Below are 18,987 nucleotides of genomic sequence, written 5' to 3' on the forward strand. Positions count from 1 at the left end.
TCTCTGTTAGACTGGAAGGACTGCGATGGGAGAGAAAGCAAGAGGAGAGGACACATTGAGGCTATGGAGAGGCTGTTACAGCAGGTTCGAGCCACACACCAGCACTACTGCTGTGGAGGTACACACACACACACACACAAACACAGACACACACATACAGATCAATCGTATTGATTCACATAGATACACAAAGTGTAAGAACACTATCTCTCATTCACACAAATATTCACAAATGCTCCTTTTTTAGCTTCCTGGGAATTTCATTTATATAATTTTTTAGAAAAAGGAGATTGAGAAATGAGCAGTTATGTGACGTAGCAAGGCTCTGGAGCACATGGGATGTCTCTTGTGAGAAACTTTAGTGGATTTACATCAACGTCTGTGTAAGATACATGTAAGAGATCAAAATGTTATGTTCAAAATGTGTTTATTTTTATACTTTTATTCAGAAAAGGTGCCTTCAATAGACAAGATGTTTAATTTGATTTGAATATTTTTGTTTAAAATAAATGATGTTCTCTCAAACTTTCTATTCATTAAATAATCCTAATTACAAAATGTCATGGTTTCCACAAAATATTAAGCAGCACAACTGTTTTTTACACACACACACACACACACACACACAAAAGTTTCTGTAGTACCAATTCAGCATATCAGAATGATTTCTGAAGGATCATGTGACATTGAAGACTGGAGTAATGACTACTGAAAATTCAGCTTTGCCATGACAGGGATGAATTACAAATTAAAATATATAAAAAGAGTTATTTCAATTGTAATAATATTTCACAAAATGACTATTTTTGTGAGAATAAGATTTTTCAAAAACATAAAAAACTGTACATAGTTTTGAGCATTAGTGTGTTTTAAACATTTCAGGTTTATGAGCTTGGGTTGATTAAACAATTATACTCCCAATGGTCAACATCCTCATTTGTCTTTGAGCAACATATTTATGGTCCCTGATATCAAACTGGTCCTGGCTTCAGAGCCTCATAAATCGCCACAGTAGCGTAGGTGTATTCAATTAGGTTTGAAAGTTTTGGTAATATCTCTGCTCTCCCATGTGAGCTTTAAAACCTATTACCCTGTAAATGGTTCAAAACATTGGGAATCTCATACCTGCTGCATTGTGATCAGTGGTGCGGGGAAATATTTTAAACCAGTGATTCTATACAGTCCAATCACGAACCAATATTCATTAATAGTTAACACGGAGGTCAAGTCTGTAGTAGACTTTATCTCCAAAATGATAAAAAAAAAAATTCAAATGTTGATTACAGTTCTGTGATGCCTCTTTTTTGAAGAGTTGTGTGATGTTTCTTGTTTGCTCTTATTGCTTGTTTTTTTCTTCTTCATTTTTTCATTTATACTTATATCTTTAAATCTATTATATATATCTGGAGAATTTCACAATGGAATTAATATTTTATATTCATTTAATTTTTTTCTATAAGTGTATACATTCTTTATAATTTTCTAATAAATGTCTAATATTTTGTTAAATTGGTTTAATTTATTTACATTTTTTGCTGCATTCATTCTCATTTGAATTTAGAGCAATGCTTTCATTATCATGATTTTAGACTGCTTTGTAAAACTCACCAGATGACATCATCCTCATAATCTCAGTTTTTTGCTCAGCTGGTGCTCTTTTATTTGCTTTTTTATTGTGTTCGGCCTTTGCCTCGTCGGTCTCTCATAATGCTCTCACTCTTTCTCATCGTCTCTCTCTCTGCCTATTTCTCCCTAACATCCACCCATCGGCCCACTCACCAGAAATCTCTCCCTACCATCATCCTTTCGTCTTCTAAGTCCACACTTCTTCCAGTAGATTAACTCCGTATTAAAGTGACTAAATGAAGCATGGTCAAAGTGTTTTGACTCAAGTATGGTCATCCAGAGCAGCATGAATACGCTCTCTCAGCATTCCTGCTGCCTGCCCTCCTACACTCTGCACGCAAGAGGTGAGGCCGGGGAGGAGGACATGTAAATAAATAATGTTTTAATACATTTATCCATTTTAGATTTTAACATCTATGTGTCAAACATGTCATCCGTATAGTGCAGCACTGTAAATCATAGGACTCGAGCACAAACACCTTTAAAACGAGGCTTGCTGGACGTATCGTGAAGCGTACAGTCTGCTTTGGCCTCAGGCCCACCCTCTAACCCAGAGGCCGGCCGTCGAGGTATAGATGAACGCTGTTCCTGGTGCTGACAGTGCTGCACTGCTCACAAACAGTAACTTCATTAGGCAGCTATGCAGCCGGCCACAAGCAGGAGGGGGGTGAGCAAAAAAACGGCATCACTCATCTGTTTAGAAGTCAACACTAATGATGTCAGAGAGACGGCTGCCAGCGTCGCAAATGAATTTATTTAATTGATTCTACAAGAAAAACACTGAATGATGTGGAAAGCAGAAAACTATGCAAAAATAACTCATCTGTCTTTGTCCATTTTAATTTAGAGAGAATGTGGGTATGTACATTGCCAAAAGCATTTTCTTCATCAGTCTGTCTTGTTTTTCAGTAAAAATGTTGAAATATCTTTAAAAACCACATAAATTAAAAACTAAAAAAATGTAATAGTTTGATTATAAGAACATATAAATATCCTTAAGTACAAAATATCCACATTAATTTATTTAAAATATTTGACGTAATATATTCAGGAAAGTAAAAACTAAAAAAAAAAAAAAATATATATATATATATATATATATATATATATATATATATTTCACAGATTCCCCTTGCAGAATCTGTGAAAATATGAGTAATTTAAAAAAAATAAGAGAGCTCATACTAAATGCATGTTATTTTTTATTTAGTACTGTCCTGAGTAAGATATTGTACATGAAAGATATTAACATTTAGTCCACAAGACAAAAAAATTGATGAAATTATTAAAATAACCCTACTCAAAAGTTTGGGAACCCTTGGTTCTTATTACTGTGTGCTGTTACCTGATGCTCCACGACTGTCTTTCTGTTTTGTGATGGTTGTGCATGAGTCCCTTGTTTGTTCTGAACAGTTAAACTGAGCAGCGTTCTTCAGAAAAATCTTTAAGGTCCTGCAGATTCTTCAGTTTTCCAGCATCTTTGCATATCAGAACAAACAAGGGACTCATGCACAACCATCACAAAACAGAAAGACAGTCGTGGAGCATCAGGTAACAGCACACAGTATTAAGAACCAAGGGTTCCCAAACTTTTGAGTAGGGTTATTTTAATAATTTCATAAATTTTTTTGTCTTGTGGACTAAATGTTAATATCTTTTATGTACAATATCTTACTCAGGACAGTACTAAATAAAAAATAACATGCATTTAGTATGAGCTCTCTTATTTTTTGAAAATTACTCATATTTTCACAGATTCTGCAAGGGGTGCCCAAACTTTCGATCCCCTATATATATATATATATATTTTATTTATTTATTTATTTTTTTCTTACCACACTGTCAGAGACATAAAGTATTCACAGAAGTGAAGTGCAAACAATTAAAGAATGAGCAAGCAAGAATACATTTCTTAATATATTCATCTAGTTCTAAGAACTTTTAGAGATATTTCCTAGAAAACAAAATAAATTATTATTTGCAATATGTGTGCATTATGTGTCCCCATAGTAATTTTTGGAGCAATGGTGTTCGAAAATAAATCTGCAAAATTAATCCGCATCAGTACAATGACACCACTATAAAAACCACTCTGACAAAAAAATGCAGCTTGTTTAAGCAGAGGTTATCTTAATTTATGATGTGTATATGTGGAGCTGAGAGGTTGCTCTCAAGCCAAGGTGTGTGTGTGTGTGTGTGTGTGTCATGCACACAGCTCCCAGTGTTCCTGCATGAGACACAGCAACACCCACACGCACAGCGCAATCGCTCACACGCACACCTCCGCCACTGCTATGTAAGCGCTTTCTGTCAACGAGGGCCTGGAAAGTCTGGCCACGATCGTTATGGATGATCTCGCTCGCTCTCGTATGTTGAAAAGGGTCCGTTGACCCCCGCTAAATTAGTTAGAAAATGAAGAATGCTACCCGCGCTCGCCGTCTCTCCGGCTCTCACTAACCTCATTTCATGGTTGCACTCACTGTGCGGTAGACAGATGGATTGCCAAGTCATTAATCAAAGGCGATCCATTTTTTTTCTTTTTGCTTTCATAAATGAAAATGCATTTCTTTATTTATTTATTGTGACAGTTTGGCGGCACAGGAGGCCAATGCACTCATGTCTTATAATCTGCTTGTCAAAGCCAGTTAACCTTTTGAGGGAGAAATAAATACAAATTCTGCTTTCAACTTATCAACACGTGCAGTGGCTCTGTTTGCGGACACTGGAAACTACCACTAATCTTAACATTTAAAACAAAATGTTAAAACGGATTTAATGTGTTCCCAAAGTGGATAATTATGTTCTTACTCCTACTTGTTGTGATGCAAAAATTGCAGATGACATCCAAACCTTGAAGACTGGTTGTGATATTCCAGCATATGCAATCAAAGTTGACTTTTTTTCAATAGGGATGTAATTGTCATGAGATTCCAGTAAGATTCCGTGTTGCAGTTATGAGGTTACGTTATGTCATTATCTCGCCAAGCAGGAAACCATTAGTGTGCGCATTTAATCACGTACTGTTAACAGTCGCCACGGTAGGGTCAAAGGGGCCAGGGGTTAATCTTCTTAAGGGACTTTTAAGACACATTATTCCTTGAGGAGTTTGATAGTGATTTTCAAACGGAAAATCTGCCTTCCTACCTCCCTTCTTTAGCCCCTCCGGTGGAGACATTGAGACTAGAGTTAGCGTGATTGCTCTCACAGTGACTCACTCACTCGCTCTGATGGCCACTTTCACGTTGTAAACAGCTTCTCAGCCAAATGGATTGTTCCGTCTGCCCTGCTGTTTACACGGGGGGCAATTACGTGACGCTTAATTTCACGAAAACAGGGACGTCTGAAGATTGGCATCGCTGAAATGTGGGCTGATATGGCTGCACTTGAAGCTGGAGATACGCAGCTGAAATGTTCCAGATAACCAGTTTGTCGGTGGCCTGGGTTACTCCCCCGGACCCTCACTTACACTTACGCACTGAGACTCTTTCACCCTGTCTGTCTTCAAAGTGCTGTACGTTTATTCCTTCATTCAGAATGTTGTTTTGCTCTTTACAATGATTTTTTTTGTCTTGATGACAACAGTGTTTTCAAGTGACTCGGAAATGTTCATCTCCAGAGGATGACCAAAACTACATGGCTTATACTCAATAAATCACTGGGTTTTCTTAACAACTAGTCAATCTTAAGGAAGTCAGAATGAATCAGTGTTTCAGTAGAGTAACCTGCAGATAAATAAGATTATTTTTCACACAGTTTTTCCATTGTAGGTCTCTCACACTATTTTGAGTCTCCCATAGGAATCTACCAAGTGTATATATTTTGTTGTTTTTACCTGTTTGTTCATCTTGCCTCGTCTTTTCCCCTAGACACATCAAAGTTGCCGAATCCAAGTCGTAAACAGTCAGTGTCCCGGAGCCTGAAACACCTTTTTCACTCCTCTACTAAATTTGTCAAGACTCTCAAAAGGTGGTATGAGCATATGACAGAAAATAGGTGGCACTTTGCCACGAAAAGTTTACATATTTTTGTCAAATTAGTTTTATTTCAGAATTAAAGGCAAAAATAGTTATTGCTAGATTGTTGTGCTATTAGATATGTTCATGAAATTACATTTAAGCACTTCTTTATTTGCAGCCTTTTCCACCTCTGGTGGTCTTGACCTTTTCTGCTGAATCCAGCAATCAAAATCAAACGTCATAATTTTTAAAGAATCTTTTGAAAAATTGATTAGCTATATAATGCATATATTTATAATTATAATTTATAATTTATTGTGATATTAAAATGAAACATTTTTTTTTTTTTCACATTTTAATGGCAAAATATATTTTGCCAATTTAATTTGAATGTTTATGCAACATTTATTGCTAGAAAATGACAAAATTGCTGTCTAGGGTTTTTAAGGGATTTAACAACATTTAGACATGCAAAAACATCAATTGTCTCTACAGTGAATAGAAAATAAAACTTATAATTGTATAAGGTATTTTGGTGTTTCTGCTAATGAATTTATTAAAATATAAATGTAATATTTTATTTGCTTCCTGTAAGGTTAACAATCAACATTATCTTAACTTTAAGAAATTCATATCACTAAATATTTGCTGAAATAAAAGCCCCCCTCTTTACGAGTTCCAGGCCCTATATTGTATTCTATTCTTGGAAAGTGCCAAGCATTATAGTATCAACATTCTAGCTGAATATGCTGAATTCGTCTTGTTCTGAATATGTTCTCTTGGCTGTTTTTTTTTCTTTCAGGGGAGTTTATATAGCATCAGTATTTTACCATAAAGACAGTCTGCTAGTGACTAATGAGGATCAGATCCCCATAGTGGAGGTGGAAGACTCATACAGCAGCTCCCTCATGCAGGACTTTCTGTGGTTTACCAAGGTATGTAAAAACATAGTCAACCGCGACATTAAGCAGCGGAGAGGTCAGGAGAGAAACGGCACTAAAGTAACGTGCGTTCTGTTAACACTGAACTGAAACATACATTTTCGGTGTTTTCATTACACATCTCTTTGACAAGTATCAATATTTTTGTTGGTTTCTTCCAAATGCAGCCCGTGGTCAGCTTAGCGTCCTAAATATATTCTGTCAAAGTGAACAGTCACCACACTTTTGACGTTAGGCCGCGCATTTGTAATTAGCCCATCATTACAAGGCTAAAGTGGTGTGATGCAAAAAGCAGAGAGAGCCTTAGCAGAATATAGCTCTTTGTTTGATGGCCAAATACTTCTAGATTTTATGGTGAGATTGGAGGTAATGTTATACTCATGGAACGAACCTTGCAGCATTTCAAGCGCTCAAGTCCACATCCAAATGTTTATTTTACAACTTGTCTCCTAATATGCAATTAAAAATGAAAGTTCGTCAAGGCAAATTTTGATGTTGGCTTGATAAACCTTGTCTCCCAGTTTAAAATAGTTTGAAGGTTAAACGGGCAGGCGCACGGTTTCTTCTTTACAAATGATGGACTTTTCTGTCTAAAGCACTTTATAGCAGAGATATCGCCTCACTGAAGATAAAGCACTCTGGCATTCATGACTTTGAATGATGTCGAGGAATTAGGTAAATAGCTTCCTCTTACTTTAAAAGTGCACGCGTGTGTTTATTTTGCAGCTGTCCTGTATGTGGGAAGACGTCCGGTGGCTGAGACAGAGCCTGGCAGTCTCCACCTCTTCCTCTTCCACTCTGCAGTCCAGACAGAAGATGCTGGCGGCCGCGGGCCAACTGCAGGTTTGCCAGCCCGCGATGAGCCTTGCTAACAATTTGTCACTATAATGGGATTTGATCTCAGTACAAATTGAAATTGGGTTGGATAATCTCTTATGTGGGACTCTTAGTAGAGTGTGCGAGTGTGTTTTGAGCATATTTTAAATTGCATAACAATTATTTTGGCCTACATGTTCTACTTACCGTATTTTCCGGACTATAAGTCACACTTTTTTTCATAGTTTGGCTGGTCCTGCGACTTATAGTCAGGTGCGACTTATTTATCAAAATAAATTTGACATGAACAAAGAGAAATTAACTAAGAGAAATGAACCAAGTTTAAACAGACGGTAGTGTTTTCTCTTGGTTATTGGTTCTAAATAAATGCGACTTATAGTCCAGTGCGACTTATATATGTTTTTTTCCCATTATGACGTAATTTTGGACTGATGCGACTTATAGTCCAAAAAATATGTTAACAGTTGTTTTAGTACAATAATGTGTAAATTTTTTAGTTAAACTAAAATATTTTTAATATTTATTTTTCAATGCAATGCATTTACATTATAACCATTATTTAATGAATTTATATATTTTATTATTAAATAGTCAATTTTTCAAAATTGAGAGAATTACACATTGGTCCAGTCCTGCATTCCAGAAATACTTGGTGCTATGTCCTTTTTGTCAGGTATGTTGTATTTATATAGTGCTAAATCAAAAGCATAATGATTTGATAAAGAGGACAGTCTTTATTATATTCTGTATGATTATTATCGGTTCCATGGTGGTTTCAATGTCACAACCCCAAAAAAACTATTGTCTTGTAGTGGACACCGTGCACAGCATCATAGCATTATATTCTTCTCCATTTCTTTCTTTTCTTTCTCCAAACAGAATCTTCTGGGCACTCACAATTTGGGAAGAGTCCATTATGAGCCTATTAAAGACCGTCATGGGAATGTCCTGCTTTTGACAGTGAGGGAGATGGATAGCCTTTATTCCTTTTTCAATGGGAAGTGGATGCAGGTATCCAAACTGCAGAGTCAGAGGAAGTCTCTTTCCACTCCTGAGGAACCATATGCCCTGGACATCCTCCTCATAACCATTCAGGTAAATACAGCTCTGTCTTGACTCAAATGTCAACTCTTGCACGGTTTAATCTACAGACTTTAATGATACCTCAAATAATCAGAATCAGAAAGAGCTTTATTTTCAAGTACAGTATGTTTGCACATACAATGATTTTGTTCTGGTGACAGAAGCTTCCAGTACACAGAGACAGCAACGAACAAATAATAAGTAATAAATATATGTGAATGAAATGCATGTGTGTATATATATATATATATATATATATATATATACACAAACACATATACTGTATATGAACCTAAATACAAAAAAATGCATTTACAATTGTGGTATTTACAAGCAATGGAATAAGTTGTAAGGTGGTATTAAATAATACACCATTCAAAGAAAGTTTTTATTTAATTTTTTATATAAACTCTCTTATTTTGATTGTAGGACATTCTGGCCTATCAGCGACGAAGTCAGCATCGGCTGTCCTCTGGACTTTATCTGGGTTACCTGAAGCTTAGCAGCTCTGTGGATCAGATCAAAGTTCTGGTTCCTCAGCGGATGCCCAACATGCTCTGCCACACCAAGATACGAGACAACTGGAACGTTTCAAGGTCAGCTTAGAGTGTTCTTCAACATGTTATTGACTTTTACAGTTTTACAGATATTTCTTGTTGTAACGTGGGAGCCGATGAGACGTGCAGATCCATATGCAAGCTTTTATTACACAGAGACATGGTCATAACAGACATGGGTCAAACACTAGCATACAGGTATATAGAGCAAGACACAAGAATAATCCTAGGGCGAGCGTGGGTCTTCGACGAGTGAGCAATATCCAGAGGGCTAAGCAAGAGGGGTAATCCAGTATCCAGAGCAAAAGTGTCAAAACACAAGTAACAGGGCAAAGCAAGAAAAAGACTACACTATGAAAACTAGAAACAAGGCTATGAGAACTAAAAAAAGAGACAAGACCAAGCGAACTAACACGAAAAGGCTTTGTATTGCTAGAAGAGTGACTTACACAAAACAATACTTGGTAGTGTGTGAGAGAAAGTCCAATGCTTATAAAGCGTGTCTGATGATTGTGCTGTGTGTGTGTGTAATGGGTCTCAGGTGCATGGTGTGATTCTTATCAGGTGAACTTGTGATTGGTGCAATGGAGCATGGGAAATGTAGTACAGGGTGTACTGTCTAGTGAGAGAGTCTGTGTGGTGGAGGATGACCTCTAATAATAAGGACACTTATTATTAGGGTTTTTCTCTTTATTTCTCTTCAGAGGTGTCAACTCATTTTAGGACATGGGCCATTTTGAACTAAATGTTACTGTCACACACCTTTTTACTTTTCTTTTTTTATTACTCGTAATTTCTGTGGTCCATTTTTCCCTCATGTTTGATTGTGTCTTTTAGTTCAGGTGTGTCTGGTTAATTATCCTTGTTGGCTCCACTATATTAGTTGTGTTCTGTTCGCTGTTTGTCGTCTGGTCTGCTACATCCTTAAGTGTGTCTCCTGTCTGTTCTGTCATGGATTTATCCTTGTATCTTCATCTTCATCTTCATCTTGATCTTCATTTTCATCTTCATCTTCTTCATGTGTTTATCTCACCGTAGTGTGATAGTTAAGTGGTTAGATTTGTTTTTTTTTTTACTTGAGTGTAGAGCACATGCGCAATGCTGATTTTGTTGTTATTTTTTTTTCTGAGATCATGCCATGTTGGAACATGTTTGTGTGCAATTTTGAGAAATATAATATACAGATTTACAAAATGATAACTCATAATTGTGAGAAAAAAAATCTGAATTTTGAGAGAAAAGTCAATTACCTTTTTGTTTTTTATTTATTTTGTGGCAGAAAAAAACATTATTGCTAGATATAAACTCAAAATCCTGAGTTTACATCTCACAATACTTAACATTTTAAATTTTCAAGAAAAAAAAAGTATGTTAGATAAAGTCTAATTACTTTTTTTTTTTTTTTTTTTTTAAATCCCATAATGGCAATAAGCTTCAATAATTTGGCTAAAAAACTGTGGGAAGTGACCTGGGATGTTTAAATGAAAAATGCAAATTTCTGCAAATAAAAAGTAAGATTCTATACATAATATGCAACAAAACAAATGGGATGATTGTTTGGTCCTGCTTTAGGGGAAATATAATATTCTGAATATACTAATATAGTAAATGAGTGAGGATGTGTTTTAGCTCATGTTTTCCTCAAATCATCCTGCATTTTGCAGTTCACAAACTAGTTCTGTGAAGCATTTTTTTCCTTAAGTCTTTTTTTTTCATCTAAAAAATATGAAAGACAACGACCCTAGGTTTAAAAGCACGTGATAAATATTGCAAACAATTAAAGCATGTATTCAAAGGCTGTAATTGAATCATATAATTATTTTCTCCTTTTTTGTTAATTTATTGCTTTTACCAAAAGAGCAACAAATGTACATCTTGACTCGTCATAAAAACCTCTCATGCAATTTAATTAATGTCATTGATATGGATGTTCAGTTTTAAACATTTTATAGCACCGAAACAAGTTAATATTTCTTATTAGTGAAGCCAATACGAGCTCTCCAGAGTGAGTGTACCTGAGAAGATTGAAATATGCCTGAACTCTGCGTCGGGCTCCCCCTCACCACAGGCTTACATAGTTTCTTGACACCACCATTTTTTACAGTCAAAACAAAACTGCTATTTGTTTTTGTTCGGTAAAGGAGCTATTTATTTATTTTCATCTCGGGTCATGGTGTTGACCTTGGTAGGTAGCTAGAGACAGGGAGAGTATTATCCTGCAGCTCTGTGTGGCAGTAAAACTAAATTTACTATGGAGCCGGACTGTGGAAGTCAGTGGGAGGTTCACACTGGACGATGCCCACTCACGGCTCGAGGAAAACCTCTCGAGCAAAGAAATTTGCGTTTTTTTCCACCAACCTACCCCCTAGAATCTAGCCTTGAAGGTGTCCTTGAGACTAAGACCAAATTACTCAATTTTGCCCCATCATCATCTTACCTGCATACTATGAGCTGATGCTTTTCATCCTTCAGTTTTTATGAAATTTATGGAAAGTTTAATTATTTATATATATATATATATATATATATATATATATATATATATATATATATATATATATATATATATATATATATATATATATATATACTTTAGGTTTATGGATATTTTGTCACAGATAATAGTGTAATAATTATTTTTTTAATTCTCTTTGCAATACATTTTTTTTAATTCTCTCTGCAACAAATACCCAAGCATTGTCGCTTTCCTAGGCATCTGTTTGAGCATTATTGGACAATTAAGCACTTTTCTTGGTGTAAAATGTTCAGATTAAAAGGAAGAGTTTTTAGTGGTTGGCCACAAGCATCTCACTAATCTTTACCCTAAAAATCAGACATGCCATCCCACTAGCCTTTGGAAACCACTCTGTCGAGGACACTACTGGAAGCCTTGATATAGAGCTGTGTGTATGTTGACTAAACACTGTCTCTTCCCACCCAGGAATGAGTGGGAATGGCTGCAGTCACTGTCTGGCCCTGTGGAGGTGGAAAGAGAAGATCAGGATACAGACTGCCTCCTCTTCTCTGAGCTCCAGACAGCCATTAAGAGTCTGCTGCACCAGATCAATCTACCTCTCCACCAGGTACTGCAGTCTACAGGACAAGTCTGTGGTATATTGGTGTAAAGCACCACAATCATCCCAAAAAAATTCAATATATAAAAGTTTGTCAATATATTTTACTTAATCCTTTGAGATCTGGATGGATGGATGGATGATTAGAGGGGACAGATGTGATTGATGCTAAGTTACATGGCATAACATTGTTACCCTTCGACCCTCATGAGTTAAAGTGTGTGTGTGTGTGTGTGTGTGTGTCCCACACAGGCCAAGCACTTCCGTCTTTACACACATGAGGTGCTAGAGCTGGGTCACAATGTGTCCTTTCTTCTGCTGCTGCCTGCCTCAGACGACGTCTGCTCTGCCCCGGGACAGACCAACCCCTACACACCACACTCGGGGTTCCTCAACCTCCCTCTTCAAATGTTTGAGCTCGGTACACTGGCTTCTGTTTCGACCCCTACAATATTAGCTCAGTTGGCCTTATAAAAATCCACAGATTCCTCCCCCCTCTGCCTCCAGTCACACTCCCTCAGGACCTCTAGTAAATCAAGCAGACACACACACACACACACAGACACACACACACACACATACACAGAGAGACACCAGCGGGGTGGCGGTGCGCACCACGGCCAGCCAAACAGCCCCCCACCCCCCACGCTGAGCCCAGACTGTGTAAAATAAGGAAAGGTTAAACAAGTAATCAATATTATAATTCAATAAAATGTGTTTTAAAGAATGGCAGATCACTTTCATTCAAATAGCAAGGTTTGTTTTCAGACGCGAAGGCAAAGCGTTTGCTTGTATGCTTAGCAGTGGTGCCAGTTAGAACACTTAGTAGCTTATTCAGCTGCTGTTGTGGGGAGAGTTTCAAACAACTTTTTAAACATTATACTGTGAGGTAGTTTCAACCCAAACACCATACGCTTGTAAACCACCCACAGATTTCCATTACAAAAGCATCTTTTAAAAAGATTTGTCAGTGTTTTTTGGGGACATTAATGATAACCTTCGTAGGGTCTCAATTTCATGTAGCATACCACCCATTGAAGTCAATTTGAGGAATGCAATATTATCTCACTACCCTTATATTAAATTGTCCATTACTAACTGTGGTGTTATATATTTCTGTCTCCCATGTGCAGTTCACTTCTGCTCATATAAGGAGAAATTTATCAGTCTGTATTGCCGGCTGTCCTCAGTGCTGGATCTGGACGCTCTAATTACCCAGCAGGCTTTTAGAGAGGCCATCACTGACTCTGAGGTGTCCACAGCCAAACAGAGACAACAGCACATATTGGACTACATTCAGGTATGGTTTTTGAAGGATAATATGATTTGTGATCCCCCCCCCCCGCCTCCCGCTTTAGAAATTATATTTTTACATACTATAATTCAGTATCATATTGAATATTGATGGTGCAACACATTTTATATAACCTTTTTATTTTTATTTTTATTTATTTATTTACAAAAAATATAAAGTGCTGTAAAAAAAAGGCCTGGACTAAATATTATTAAAAAATGTAAATAATTAGTCACCTTGTGCTAATACTTTTAACCTGCTAACTGTCACCCCGTCCCGTATACGGGACGCCTACATTGACTATACTATATTACAATCAAATCTAATCTAATCTTGACAAACTATATATCGTTGGAAAGGTCTAAGACTCCCAAATATATATTTTACCAATATTTTTTGTTAAAAATTATGTAGGAAAAGTAATAGATTAATTTATGACAAGAGTGCACCCTCAGAAATCTACATTACAAAAGGAGTTTTGACCTTTGTTTAAAAAAAAAGACTTCCTAGTTGTCTTTTTCTCTATCACATTTTAGAAATCATCAGATGTTATATATCACTTGAAAACATAAAATTTCAAAATTCATCCTTCAAAACCCATTTTAAAATCAGACATTGCATTACCATGTAAATGGTACATCAAAATCATGTTACAAAATGTTTTCAGTCATGAATTTAAAAAAAATAGGTTTGTATCATGCACATTGAAGTCTATCTTCAAAAACGTAAGTGACATTTAACAGTTTAATATAGCAATATCTTTTGGATGACATTCAAAATGACAATTTCTTTTTTTTTTTAATAATCTAATTCAGCTCTATATTGTATATTAATGAATCAACGCCATTTTTAACAAGCTTCTTTTAACGTTTCTTTTTACAAAAATTTATAAAATACTTTTACAAGGGCCTGGACTCATAAATATGATACAAAATAGAAACAATTTAGCACCTTATGCCTTTTCTACAGCAATATGTTTTCGGATGACTTGCAAGAATATATATTTTCAAGTTGAATGTGTAGTTTTCGTGTGCATTTTCTTCTTCAATACTTCTCAAATAGCTGTTTTATAAGATCTGTATTATTTGGGGTTTTGTACAGCTTGTTGTACGTCTTGGAACTATATTAGTTCAGGAATAATTTGCAAATGAATCTCCATTGTAATTGGAGTAGTCAGTGTGAGCTTGTTTTGAACATCCATCACAACAAATCCATTCCTTCCCAATTTAAATAATTTGTTGCACTGCAAGCATTTTGCATCTTTATAGCCAAGCTTAACAGTGTTTTTGGTCTAAATAATTTGTTTTCACAAATTCAGCAGTCTCTGAAAAACTATTGATTAATCACCTTAAATAAATGAGAAGTAAACTTCGTTACAAAAGTTTGGTGTCGGTAAGATTTATTAATGTATTTGAAATAAGTCTCTTATGCTCACCAAAGCTGTTTATTTATCCAATTCGAAAACAATTGAGCTACAATTTTTTTTTTTTTTGTCTGTGTAAACTACATTTTTTCAGGATTTTACTGATCCCAAACGATTGAATGGAATTTGAATGTGGTAATTTCAGTTATTCAGTCTTATGCCAATGCATGCAGTGACTTTGTAAGAATGTATGCATAACATGATGTATAGCAATAAACAGGTGTGTAGAATAGTGCTATAGTTTTTTTTTTTTTTTTGTTGCTATTTAGTATTTTTTAATTGTTTGTACACTATCTGAAATTATGCTTTACTGCTTCATTCCCTTTTATTAGCCCCATTCGTGTTGTTTCAATTACAACTTTTAGCAATACGTCATTCATGTTTTACTCCTGAGGATCACATGTTTATTCCCAGCCGCTTGGGAGTGTTGGAAACATCAAACTACAAAAACAATTTAAACTAATAATCCAATTAGGATAGTTTATTGATGTCATAAAGCATAACTACTAGACGTATAAACTGTAAAACAAGTTGTTTTTCTTGTGTCGAAATTTCAATAACAGCTCAGCAGGCTTTCTTACAGTTTGACTTGAAAGAGAGGCATGTGTTAAGTGTGCCGGTCTGAAATAATCCCTCTCCGCCACCCCGGTCTGGACGATTAATTGAGATTGACCACAAAACCACAAGAGTGTTTGTGTGATGTCAGGTCCAAGAGGCGCTGGAAAAAAGCAGCACACTAACCACAGATTACACAGTGCCTGAGAGCGACGAGGGGAAAAAATAATACCGATCAATGAGTGTTACTGCATGAATGTGTGCGTGGGGCTGAGCAATGTGGCATCAATTAGCGTGAAAACCTTAACGTTCTAGGAGGCGGCGAATGAGAAAAGAGCCACGTCTGTCTGTCAGTGGCATGCTGGTGGAAAGTGCTTTGCGCTCTGCTCTCGTGCGAGAGGGCAGGTTTGTATCGCTGTGAGGTCCTGTCAAAGAGCTAACGGCAGACCGCAAAATGTACGTTTCAGATGCATGTGGCGAGATGTATAGTTGAGATGGAGCTTCCATGACACTCAAATTTACTTAGTAGTAACATTATGGCTTTAAATTGGCAGATTTACAAGTTTGCTGCTATAATGCGAGTGAAATAAACTACTAGTTAATCTGATATTACTCACAGTTTTTTTGCACAACAACTTTTTGGCTACAAAAGTCCAGATTTTACAATGGACATAGTTTAACACTAAAATAGTTAATATGACAGGCTGAGAGGAAAGATTGACTGTTAGTTTCAAAATATCTCTTGAATTTTTATGTTTTCTTTGACAGTCAATAACTGTTTTTTTATATATAGCTTGAGTATAAATGTAGATTATAGCCGTGTTGCATCGGTCTAATATTGTAAAAAATTTTGCCAGTATTTTGCATCGTAATACTGTTGAGTTTGATTTCACAGCCCTTAATACATATAAAAATGGGAAGCATTTTCTCATTCCTGTTAGCGGTCAGGCCTAATCATTTTCCTGTTCTAAATATGCATGATTACATGGTCGGATGCATTTTATTATTTCCATTTAACATTATTTCTCCATGCAGTCCTGGCCCAGTTGAAATGGACCTTGGCTGACGAGCAGCCTCTCAATATTGGATATATCTAATATTTGAATATTTTTCTCCAAATGTTTTGCATAAAAATCCCTTTGACACACATAAAAAGGAAAACAGTTTCTAATTCCTTTAATAACGGTCAGAAATATAACGTTTGCTATCCTAAATAGCAGTTCAGTTACATTTTCTTTATTTCCATTTGAACATTATTCTTCCCCACTGTCCGCGGCTCTATCAGAACAGACCTGTGATTAATTTTTGGGTTGAGAGTAGCTAAATTAGAGCACTGTGTATGATATATATAAGCCACAATGCCTATTTATTCTTATTTTCCCTTAATTTGTTGCAATATTTCCCATCCTGCAGGATCAGCCAAACATTTATTAGTTCAAGTAGTCTATTTCGCAACCTAAAGAAACTCATATTATTGCCCTTGTCATACTGGAGTCCCCTCTTCGTCATTAGAAGCCCGGCATATTTTCCAAAGGAGTCATCCTGTGGTGTCAAGGCTCATTCCCATAAGATGGATCTCACATGGCATTTGCTAGAAAAAGCTCAGATTGCAGAGTCTTTTTTTTTTTTCATCTACCCTGCTTCATTTTTGTACAGCCTTTTTCCTTCCAATTTGAAATAAGCTCCTTGTAAATACAATTGCTATAGTACGTCCCAAGGATGGAAAATATGAAAGTGGTAGTTGTGAAGATTCACTTCATGGCGGTTAACAGCTCTGATTGAAAACACATTTTACTTCTCATTTCGCTTCTGCACACTAAACAGGAGCAATATGTACAATTCAGCTCTGACCTGCTGTGATTGGTGAACAGGGGAAGGTGACACAAAATAAATTGTGATATTAGTCACGGTCATGCACCTTCAGACTTCACAGCAAGTTTGCTGTGGCCTCCTTTGAAGCTTTTGTGTGATGCGCGTTAATGGTTTGAAAAGCTTTGTGATGTTTGTGATGGCATTGATGTTTGTGTGGGGGGAAATACCGCATTTCTCACACTGAAAGCTGCAATTTGCATTTATGTCGAATCAGCATTTAAATGGCACCCTTTGGTTTTTCAAGCTAACTTTATTTTCAGCATTTCCAATGAAATAACAGTGGACTCAGCCTCACTGTTTTTTTCCCTTTGTGTGTTTGAAGCAATCGGATGAGATGTGGCGAGACGTCCGCTGGATCACCAATGCCCTGCAGCATGCCCGCTATAAACAGCCTCTCGGTTGGATGCCGATCACCTGGTTAGTAGATGTCAGCGTGGAGCCTCCTGTCCAGAAGAATGACTCCATGTCCTCTAACACAGACTACGTGCCCACTCCCTCGCCCTCTCCAGAAATGAGGAGACGAAAGCCCACAGCTGGTAAATGCTGTTTTTCAATAGCTGCATTTCTTCCAGGCATAAAAATATGTGTGGTGCTTGACTGCGTGTCTGTGTTGCATTCAAATTTGTATTATATTTGCAGTAGTGAGAACGTGGTATTTGTTGACAGAAACGTTCTTTTGTGCTGTAAGAAATGCGTAAGTGCATCGGCTTCATTATAATGCAACACGCTTATTGATATGATAAAACATTCAGTATTAAAGCTTTGAGATGCCATGTGTTTTGCAGAGCATTACAGGGTGTTCAAAGGGAAGAGAGTTTATAAAATTGTGGCAAATAAATATATAACAAAAGACACTAGTTTTCAAGAAAAAGATGAAATGACAGATTACGCTCACATCAGTGATGTTCTGGCACCCTGTGATGCTTGGAAATTTGGGTTTCAAACTATACTGTATCACTAAGGATTGGCAAATTATGATAATTCACAGATCATCATTACTCTTGTAATAAGACCCAATTGCTCCATGTCTTGATTTGATAGATTTGCATTTGTCTAAGGCATTGCACAAATCACAAACTGCTTATTTTATATTTTAAAAGACAGAGTGGCAATAAATTTAAGGCCATTTTTTGATGATTTAATGATTCCAAATCTTACCAGTGTCTCAGTGCATTAAAAAAAAAACATGCAGTGCTGATAAAGTATGCCTTTACATTTATTTTGAATGTATTAAGAAAATTAAAAACATTAATTAAAAACAGATGATAAGACAATTTTCCCAGGGATTATAATTATTGCATTATGTGTGAGGATGTGTATTCAACCAACCTGCCGCTGTTTAAATTAAAACTGTTTTCATTGATCTTTCAGAAAGAACCTATGCATGATTCTTCACTATATACCATAGATACTTAATAGTATCTTTTAAATGCATTTAACCAAACAATATTGCATTATATAATGGTTGACCGTACAGTATGTGATATCCCAGCAGTTTTATTTTCTACATTATAAATAAACACCAAAAGTTCAGGTGAGTTAAGTAATTTATCATCTACAATATCTGTCTGTCTCTCATATCGTGTTATATATTTTGAATCATAGTTTCTACAAAAATATGAATAACTATTTTCAGCACTGATAATAAGAAATGTTTCTTTAGCATGCGACACTGAAGAGTTGAGTAATAACTTCTGAAAGTTCAGCAAAAAAGTTATTTTAATTGAAACAAAAAATGTCACAATAATACTGTGTTTTTGATCAAATAA

At 36.1% G+C, this 18,987-nt stretch overlaps 1 protein-coding gene across 1 annotated transcript in view; it reads left to right on the forward strand.

Annotated features, from left to right (window-relative positions):
* Positions 1-18,987, forward strand: part of LOC128025394 (ankyrin repeat and fibronectin type-III domain-containing protein 1-like) — a 66,502-nt gene that overhangs the window by 46,009 nt on the left and 1,506 nt on the right. The window contains exons 14-23 of the mRNA XM_052611724.1: positions 11-118; positions 5,493-5,592; positions 6,385-6,517; positions 7,250-7,366; positions 8,240-8,455; positions 8,873-9,039; positions 11,942-12,083; positions 12,327-12,495; positions 13,208-13,374; positions 17,541-17,754. Of these exons, the coding sequence (XP_052467684.1) occupies positions 11-118; positions 5,493-5,592; positions 6,385-6,517; positions 7,250-7,366; positions 8,240-8,455; positions 8,873-9,039; positions 11,942-12,083; positions 12,327-12,495; positions 13,208-13,374; positions 17,541-17,754 (1,533 nt within the window). The remainder of the gene's footprint in view (positions 1-10; positions 119-5,492; positions 5,593-6,384; positions 6,518-7,249; positions 7,367-8,239; positions 8,456-8,872; positions 9,040-11,941; positions 12,084-12,326; positions 12,496-13,207; positions 13,375-17,540; positions 17,755-18,987) is intronic.

This window comes from Carassius gibelio, chromosome A12 (assembly GCF_023724105.1).
Source record: "Carassius gibelio isolate Cgi1373 ecotype wild population from Czech Republic chromosome A12, carGib1.2-hapl.c, whole genome shotgun sequence".
In the NCBI taxonomy this organism is placed as follows: Eukaryota; Metazoa; Chordata; class Actinopteri; order Cypriniformes; family Cyprinidae; genus Carassius; species Carassius gibelio.